Here is a 9,840-nt window from a genome sequence, read left to right as displayed (position 1 = left end):
TTGAATAAGGGGGGGGGGGGGCTGTACTGATATAGGTATACATCTGCACATATACATATATAATTGATCTAACGCTTTGGGGGAGGTTAGGTTGGACTGTCTCTGCATCTGTCCACCAGGCCAGCAATGGTTGATGTTTTAACTGGATGGCTCCAGACGTATGTGTATAATCACGATTTTTGAACATACCTCATTTGTTGCTCCTGATGACTGAAATGAATCGCGCTGAGAAACGCGCTGAGCTTGAATCCCATCCAAACAACTACATTAGGTCTAATGCCAATATGGTATAATGTATTACATAGGAATGCAGTATAACATGTACACTTACCGGTTGATGATGGGAATATATCCTTCTCTGGTTTGGGATTTGTTAATTTGTTTTTCCTGCTGGTGGGGGCCATGTTTTAGTGATGTATAGTTTCTGTGTCTTTTTATGGTTTTCAAGATTATTTGAATATGTTTAATAAAATACGTGTAATTTAATTTTACTGGTTGTTTTTGAGTGTCTTGAAAGTCTGACATCTTGTTAAAGAACATATATTTACCTGATCCTCGGTCCTACCTGGCTGCTAAACTGGTCCATGCAGCCTCTTCTCCCTGGGTTCCAGCAGTCTAAGCACTGCTGATGTCATCATGTGTAATGCAGGTCCATTCTCCTGCATTAGATGTGTGGACACCGAGGGATTTACCACAGATGGAGCAGAGGGAGAGAGAGCTGAGCGCTGACTGCTACAGGACAAAGGATCAGGTGAGTATATGCTTCAGCTGCCATTGTGATGTGCGGGGCCTTTGGTGTGTCCCTGTGCCTTTAAGGAGGTTGGGCTACCTCCTGTCGAACGTACATCCAAATCATCCTTTGCTGTATATGCTCCAAGATGGACGCTCTCATAGGAATTAGAGTTAGGACTGCACTACACAAAGGGGCCTTGATGAGGCAGTGTGGCTTCCACATATTTTGCCAAATTTTTGAAACTAAAACCTCTGTTTTTAACCTTATTAGTTAGAAAGGTTTTTTTTGCAGGCTGGCTGGTGATTGCAGCATATCAACTGCTGTTGTTTGTGACCACCAGCAAGTCATTCCCTTATTTGCCCAATGCGTTCTGGCAGGGCCATTCACGAGTGACTAACGGGAACGATCACCATCTCTATCTAGCCCACTATGACTTTGCATATCTTGGCGACTGATAACATATTAAAAGAGAACTATGAGGTGAGTGCTTTTCACTCACCTCATAGTTCAAGCCGACCTGTGACAATGAAACTGTCACAGGTCGGCTCAGTAGATCGGGAATTGAGCGAACACATACGGGCGTTCGCTCACTTCTCGATCCTGTCACGTCTCTCTGTCGTGACAGGGGAGGACTGGATTCCCCCCTCCCCGCTCCGATCCTCCAGCGCTGACTGGCGGAACGGACGGGGGAAGGGGCAGGTACAGCTGGCTCTGCCTCTAGATAGGCAGAGCCAGCTGTCACTCACGCAGCTGGGCGGATCCAGTCATAATTGTCGGGATGCGCTTCAGCTGCGGCGTCTCAGTATACCGTGAGCTATACTGAGCTTAGGGTGACGGGAGGACGCTAGTTTGTGTCCTCCCGTTACCCTAAGGAGAACTATGGGGGAAAGCCCTAACCCCATAGTTCTCCTTTACTCTCACCACAACCTTTTTAATCACTTCCTTCTCAAGGGGGCTTACTTTTGCCTAAATGAAGCATGTTATATTACTATTGGGGTGTCGGTGTATTGTTGGGTCCATCTAAACGCTAGGTCACCACCAGAAATGTTACGGCCATGGAAAAGGACGTATAGGAGTAGTGGCCCATGGGATTGGCGCACTTCCAAAACAATAAAAAGTTTTAATTAAGTTGATTTAATCAAAAGTATTAGTTTTATATAATAGGTGAATTAAATAAAAAAATGTATCTGGTATGTTGTCGAATACCCTGCTGGCTCTTTTTTCTATTTTCAGGTTGCTAAGGGGCATAGCTGTATATGGGCAGAATCAAAGGGATCGATATGACGCTTACCAGTAGTTGCGTCTATCACCGTGCAGAATCCCTGGACAGCTGGCATATGGATTGGTCTTCTTGTTTTGGAGGGAAAACAGCTGGCCAATTGTGGTGTCATGGAGTGTATAAAAACTGGCCTTAGTTACTGGGCAGTTCATCATTACCACACAGTTCAGCAGGAGTAGTCAGATCAGCTTTATCTCTGGATTGCCTTGAATTTGCTTCCCGCCTGTATCTTGGGCTTGTCGCAGTCATCCTTTGTTGCGGTAATGTCGCCCACTTTGTGGGTGGACAGGAAGTAGAGGTCTTGAGTGGTATTTTCATGGACTCTTTGCTTGAGTCTTTTGACTGAGCATTATTGGACTGTTATTTATAGTGGTTTATGGTTAAAAGTTTTTAAATGGTTAACAGAAATGTATTGTTATTTATAAACAATGAAGGGGCCGCGGCCTTATTTTTCCACACTACAGTGTTGAGTCTATTATTTCAAGATTTATATATGTGGGTATATAGGTATGTATATATTAGGGCTGCGGAAATTAACGATTAATTTCTCGATTAATCAATAAACTTTTTGAGCGATTTAAATTATTTTGATCGCTAATGAAAACACTCACCGGACTTCTCCCCCCTTCCCCAAGTGGCTCCGTCGGCTAACGAAGGGAACAGGGGAGGAGTCCGGTGATGTCCGTGACGGCTAACGAAGGGAAGGGGGAGGAGTCCGGTGACATCACCAGACTCCTCCCCCCTTCCCTTCGTTAGCCGACGGAGCCACTTGGGCTGGTGAGTTTGCCCAAGAAACTTTCTGCACAAGCCAAGGCATTGGCCTATACACATACAGCACAGCAATTAAGTAATAAAATGAACTAGGATCACACTAATCCGGCACGTTATTATTCTGAGTTGCCCCACTCAAGTGGCGGCCATATTGAGTGGGGCACGTGAGATTAATAACGTGCTGGATTAGTGTGATCCTAGTTCATTTTATTACTTCATTGCTGTGCTGTATGTGTATAGGCCAATGTAGTTGGATCTGTATGTGCGTTATAATTAATCGAAATTAATCGATTAAAAAAAATTTGATTAATCGAACACGAAAATTTTAATCAGTAACAGCCCTAGTATATATGTATATGTATATATGGGTTAAGAACAATTATTGAAGGTATTTGTTTTGTTTATAGGGCGTACAATCCCATGGTATTGGAAAGAAACATTTTCAGCAGCTCCTTTTGGGGGCCATTACTACATTTGGAAAACATTTTTTTTCCCAATTTACACGTAATAGTGATTTATGAATGAAAGATACAACAGTTCTTTTCATTTATAAATGAATGTAGAGCAGGACCCAATCTGTCAAGCTGATAGCTCACTCCTCCAGATTACACAGCAGGGATGTGTAGTCAGGGGAGGCAGAACCCCACCTAGTATTATAGAGGAAAAAGCTGTCAGCTTCAAGTCTGAAGCTGACAGCTTTTTGTCCATTCAGATCGGCTTCTAGCAGGTTACACAGCAGGGAAAGCCTCACCGCTGTGTAACAAGCAGTGTTCCCCACTGCTTGTGTAACCTAACTAGTGAGGCAAGAGCTGTCACAGCCTCTACTCTGTGTTAGAGGCGTGAGCTCTGTGGATGGCTTGGACCAATGGCAAAGCGCCATTGGTCCAAGCTGTCCAATCAAAAAAAGAAAAAGAAAAAACACTGAGGCCATCGATCTCGATGTCTCAGCAGTGACGAGCAAGTGAGGGACAGGGAAGCTCCTCCCTGTCTCCTCCCTTCCTCCTCCCTCCTTCACACTAGCTTGGGAACCGGGTTGGGGGCAGGGTTTCTGCGGGCGGGGCAGAGCTTCAGTGGGCTGGAAGGCGGGGCGGGACATGCTAGGGAATGCCTCACCCGGAACCAAACGGCACGTCACTGTTACACAGAGATAATGCAACTCACCCTGTGCAATTATTGGAGTTCTGTGACAGTCAGTAGCTTCTGATATAGAGTGGCCGGCTGTCATACTGACAGTGGACTAGAGTGCCACTGGTTACACAGGGAGAGCCATGATCTCCTATTGTAATCTGGAGGATTGAGCTATCAGTTTGAATTATCAATCCTGCACTGTGAAAGGAGACAACCAGGTTATGTAGAGGCAGGTGAGGCTCCCAGCCCAGCTGCGCCCCCTGCGCCCAAGCTGGATGCCTTTTCTGTCTCTGCCTCGGCTTGGCCCTGGCTCTATTTAATACTACCAGCCTGGAGTTGATGGATTATTTGATGAGTTCAAGAGCATTGCTCCAAACTCTTAAAAGCACTTTGAAAATGCTTGCTAATTCTGAAGCTGCTCAGATTACTGTTTACAAGCTAGAATTCAAAGATGCTCACATACAGTGTACTGGGTCAGTGAAGTCAAAGTGGGACTTAGCAGGGGGTGGGTTCTAGGAATTGGTAGATGGAGGAGAACATTGCATAGTTCTCTCACTATCCTTCATTAGAACAGACCCTGCTGGATACGGTAGCAACGAGTCATCCTTTAAAGTGACATTAAACCCTCAGATTTTTTAACATAAACCAATATTGTAATGTGCGCCTTACTGTAATCCATGGTAGTTTCCCTTCTCTTTGCTGCTCTTCCTTTTAAATCCTCATGTCTTCTCATGCTGGGGGAGAACTTCCCTTTGCAACTGAGTGCCTCTTCCTGTAGTGCTGGCTCAGGTTGCAAACCTACACACAGACACCATGTATCCATTTCAGAGACAAGGCAGTCTGCTGCAAAAAAGTTCTGCCCAGCATGAGAACAGATACAGATTTAAAAGGAAGACCAGCAAAGAGAAGGGAAACAACCATGGATTACAGTAAGGCACACATTACACTATTGGTTTATGTTAAAAAATCTGAGTGTTTAATGTCACTTTAAGTTAAATTTTAGTTGACATCATGAAAGCAATGTGACTTCTTTCAAACTGTTCCTCCATATCAAAGAGTAATCGGTGTACACCATAAAATCTCATCCTATAATTACCATCCCTGCAGAAGAAAGATAGTACAGTAATTATCGTAAACCTGCCTAAGAATATAGCAACGGAGCACACATTAGTGCCTGCAAGCATTGAGGAGGTGGAGATATTTTTGCCTCTTACAACTGGTCTTCCTTGATTTTTATCTTCCTCTAAGTTTAGAAAATGGATTGTTTCCCCCACCCCCTCACCTCATGCTATCCCTCTCATACCATTTTCTAGCTTTAGAATTCTCCTTTCCCTTTGAAAAGGTCAAATTGAGTAACAATTTAACATTGAGTAACATCTCCGCTCCTTTTATCTCGCTCCTTTAGTCGTGCCGAGGGTTCCTTGCATTGCTGGAAATAATTGACCCTCTAAAAGAAAGCCTGCTGTTTTCTGATCATGGACTATCCATGAAATGATAACTTCTAAGAATTCCATAGTGCGAGATATGAGATTTATCCGGCAATCACTAGAAAACATGCACTTTTGTGAAGCACTTACAATTCTGCATTCGGACTAGTTCATGGCAGAGTTTCTGGGTCTGCTTTGTACATTATGAGGGGCTTCCACCTTTCCTGCACTGAATTCCTGGGTCTGAACACCAGGTGTTTCCATTACGAGGGGCTCCCACGATCCCTGTGCTGAGCTCCTGCGTCTCCACAGCTTCTGTGCCCATAATGAGGGGTTCCACCATCCCTGAGCTACGTTCCCCGGTCTGCATACCTGCTGTACCCATTATGAGGGATTTTCCACCATCTCTGAGCTGGGTTCCAGGGTCTGCACAGCTTCTCTGCCCATTATGAGAGGTTCCCACCATCCCTGAGCTGAGTTCCTGGGTCTGCACACCTGTTGTGACAATTATTAGGGGTTCCCACCATCCCTGAGCTGAGTTCCCGGGCCTGCACACCTACTGTGTCCATTATAAGGGGCTCCCACCATCCCAGAGCTGAGTTCCCGGGCCTGCACACTTACTGTGTCAATTATAAGGGGCTCCCACCTTCCCTGAGCTGAGTTCCCGGGCCTGCACACCTACTGTGTCCATTATAAGAGGCTCCCACCATCCAAGAGCGGCCTGCCCACCTGCTGTGCCCGTTTTTGAGGGTCTCCCACCATCCTTGCTCTGAGTTCCCTAATCAGCACACCTGAATTGGATATACAGAATTGGGTATAGCTGTGCCACACTATACAGTGTTCTGGAGTCTGGACATGTGCTCATCTATTTTCCCCACTATGGGGATACAAGCCTTAGTTAGCAATGGCATGATCTAAATATTTATTTCATTATTCAATGTCTTTTTTTTATATTATAAAGTTTATAATATAAAAAAGAAATAAAAGAATATTTAGATCATGCCATTGCTAACTAAGGCTTGTATCCCCCTAGTGGGGAAAATAGATGAGCACATGTCCAGACTCCAGAACACTGTATTGTATAGTGTGGCACAGTTATATCCAATTCTGTATACCTGGCACATTTTAAAAAAATACAAAAGATATTGATATACAGGTCCAGGAATGCCTTGCAATGTTATTAATACAGCATGGTCAAAGATGAATGAATCCTTACCTGATATAATCACTATTCAGCAATGGAAAAAAAATATTTTATTTATTCATGCTGTATTTACTCAGCTATGAATCCTTGGCTGGAACCCATAGTTTTGCACCTGCAAGTTGCAATATCACAGGCAAAACCTCTGCTTTTGCTCCAATTATAACTCCACCAAGCTTTTCCAAAAGTAAAAAAAATAATCTTAAACTTACATTTAGGCCTCATTCACATGACTAACAGCCGGCCCGTTCAGATTCATGCTGTGGACTGCGGGTGTCCCTGCTCGGACGCAGACAGGATCCATCCGCAGCACGGATCTGTACGGGCCGGCTGTTAATATATTAATATAAATATTAAGAAACTGACCTAAAATCATTAGTTTGTATTGCTTTAGAAAAAATGTGACCTGTCCCTTTAAGAAAAAGTATCGGTAATTGGTATCGGTGAGTACTTGAAAAAAGTATCGGTACTCGTACTTGGTCTTAAAAAAGTGGTATCGGTGCATCCCTAGTTTTTATTCATTTTATATTATGGAGAATCCGAATATAACAGGTGGAGCTGAAAAACCACAATAAGGAGGGTGTGAACAGCCAAAACTCCTAACTGTACAGGGGAAGAGATGGGAATTATGGTTGGGGACATCACTTTTGGAGCATCCAAGATATCTAGGAAGCCAGGGGATGTGGTGAAAGATGTTGGCTAGTAAAATATTTTTCACTGGACATAGACTGTATTGCAGGTTTTCCTCTATACAGAAGTGGCAGTGAGACTGTATTGCAGGATATACTGTATACAGAAGTGGCAGTGAGAAATGTGTGTACACAGTTTCCTTGGTAGGGGGGAGTTTTCCATCCTCAGTGGAAGCAATAAATACATAGTAACGGCAGACGAGCTCAGCACTTGCCTCTCACAGTAGGTTCATTATCTTTTCAAATATTACATTATCATATTATTCTTCCTCAGATTACATAACTTCATTAATGCAGTTAGACGCTATGTACTTGCTCCATTACCAGGGTAATTGTCCTCAGCTAACATACTAAACAGAAGAATCCTCAGGCAAATACATAGAAACAGATTTAGTTCATTAATTCATTTTTTTTAAATCAAGTATTATAATTGCATGAAATTGCTCTTCTTTTTGAGCTGATACATAACAGCTGATGAAAGGAATTCTGAGCTATATTGTTTTAATGTCATTGTCCCCCAGCAGTTCCGCTCCTTCGCCACAACATGTCCTCATGCTTCCAGGTTGAATAATGCACAGTGTTACTTTATCTGGATGTTTGCGAATGTAGAGTGTTATTTCACCGACCCCTCCCAAGCACAGCGCACTACACTTATATTGTATACATGTAGAGATGCATGTGATGACATCATCACCACTCTTGGCATCATCTTGGATCCATTGCTGGAAGACAACCGAAAAGGAGAAGGACCCAGCGTGCTGCTTGGCCAGCTAGAAGACATTAAGCCCCAATTGACATCTATGCAATGGTGGAACCTGTGCGTTTCTGCACATATTCCCGCATTGCATGAGATTACGTATGACACTGTTTGGTGGCACCCCAACCCACCTAGCCATCACATGTACTGTATGTTCCATTACTACAATGCATTCTGGTGCAATGAGATTTAAAATAAAGGTGACATGCAATTCTTTGGTGCGATTTAGATGTGGTAGGCACCCCATTTCAATGAAAGGGCTGCACTACTGTGACACATACCGTAGTAATGAATATAAATGCATCGCAATGCACATGAAAAGTCACGTCATACAGGTGTGAATTAAGCCTAAAATAATATAAGTAAAAGAAGAAAATGGCTGGTGGGGCTTTAAGAGAGGGAACGGTGTCTTCTGGGGGGGAGCCACAGAGCTTGGAGTTAGGTGGGAGAGGACCCAGGGTGGGTATAGTGATGTACTCTACTAGTCCATAGAGTTAGGAGGTGGCCAGTAGCACAAAGGTGGAACACTTGCAGCTTCTTAAAATTAGATATGTGAGACTCCATAAGGATGTCACAGGAGTACAGGTATTACTCGATAGCATAGCCAGAGATATAAATGAATATAAATTACCTTATTAACAAGTTAGATCAGCCTTTCTCAACCAGGGTGTCTCCTGGCTTCCTCAGGGGTGCCTTGAAATGTTCACACAGTGTCATGCCTCTGATGTGAAGAAGGCTCCTGATGTGAAGGGGGCTCCCAATGTAAAAGAGAGGGACTCTGATGTCAAAGAGGGGCATTCCGATACGAAAGGAAGGGGCTTCTGATGTGATGGGGGGGAGCTCTAATGTGAAGGGGGCTTCTAATGTGAAGGGGGGCTCCCGATGTGTAAGAGAGGGACTATTATGTGAAAGTGGGGAAGTCTGATGTCAAGGAGGGGGATTCAGATATAAAAGGAAGGGGCTCCTGATGTGAAAGGGGGAGCTCTGTTGTAAAGGGGAAATCTCACTTTGTATTTTTGCATCGGGTCCTGCCTTAAAATCCATACCAGACCCCTATCTCACATAATGTTCTGGTATAGATTTTGGAAGGACCACATGCAGGGTTTTTTTTGTGTTTTTTTTACATTGACATACTGTATGTTTAAATTTAAGACTGCAGTGCCTTGAGATTGTGCATACCTGCCATGGCTGAAAAAAGGTTTGGAAATGCTGGCTTAGATGGACACAAACTGAACACGTGTCACAATATGATTGTACAATCTTTATACAATACCAAAATTATGTAGGAAAAGCCCTTACTAAACAATCCATTCTATCTCAATCCAGTCGGGTAGGCTGTCATACTACATAGAGTAGTTTAGAGTAGAGTAGTTGTTGGTAGATTTAAAGGAGAGATTGTACTATCAGGTTGCAAGGTGTATGATTACCAACAAGCATAGGATGCAGGGACTTGCTTAAAGGAGAACTATGAGGTGAGTGCTTTTCACTCACCTAATAGTTCTAGCCGACCTGTGACAATGAGACTGTCACAGGTCGGCTCAGTAGATCGGGATGTGAGCGAACACATACCGGCGTTCGCTCACCTCTCGATCCTGTCACGGCTCTCTGCCGTGACAAGGGAGGGGCTGGATTCCCCCCTCCCCGCTCCGATCCGCCAGCGCTGACTGGCGGAACAGACGGGGGAGGGGGAGGGTACAGCTGGCTCTGCCTCTAGATAAGCAGAGCCAGCTGTCAGTCACGCAGCTGGGCGGATCCCGGCACAATTGTCGGGATCCGCTTCAGCAGCGGCGCCTCAGTATACCGCGAGCTACAGCTTGCGGTATACTGAGCCTAGGGTGACGGGAGGACGCTAGTT

The 9,840-nt window shown here is 44.2% G+C and overlaps 1 protein-coding gene across 1 annotated transcript in view; it reads right to left on the bottom strand.

Annotated features, from left to right (window-relative positions):
- LOC108804612 (astacin-like metalloendopeptidase) overlaps positions 1-5,723 on the bottom strand; it is a 47,117-nt gene extending 41,394 nt beyond the window's left edge. Inside the window, exon 1 of the mRNA XM_018576438.1 lies at positions 5,558-5,723. Within this exon, the coding sequence (XP_018431940.1) occupies positions 5,558-5,723 (166 nt within the window). The remainder of the gene's footprint in view (positions 1-5,557) is intronic.
- Positions 5,724-9,840: the final 4,117 nt, after the last annotated feature.

The sequence above is a fragment of the Nanorana parkeri genome, unplaced genomic scaffold (genome assembly GCF_000935625.1).
Source record: "Nanorana parkeri isolate BGI_ZX_2015 unplaced genomic scaffold, ASM93562v1 scaffold67, whole genome shotgun sequence".
NCBI lineage: Eukaryota > Metazoa > Chordata > Amphibia > Anura > Dicroglossidae > Nanorana > Nanorana parkeri.
The sequence above is the reverse complement of the archived record's forward strand: the minus strand, read 5'-3'. Positions and strand labels throughout refer to the sequence as shown.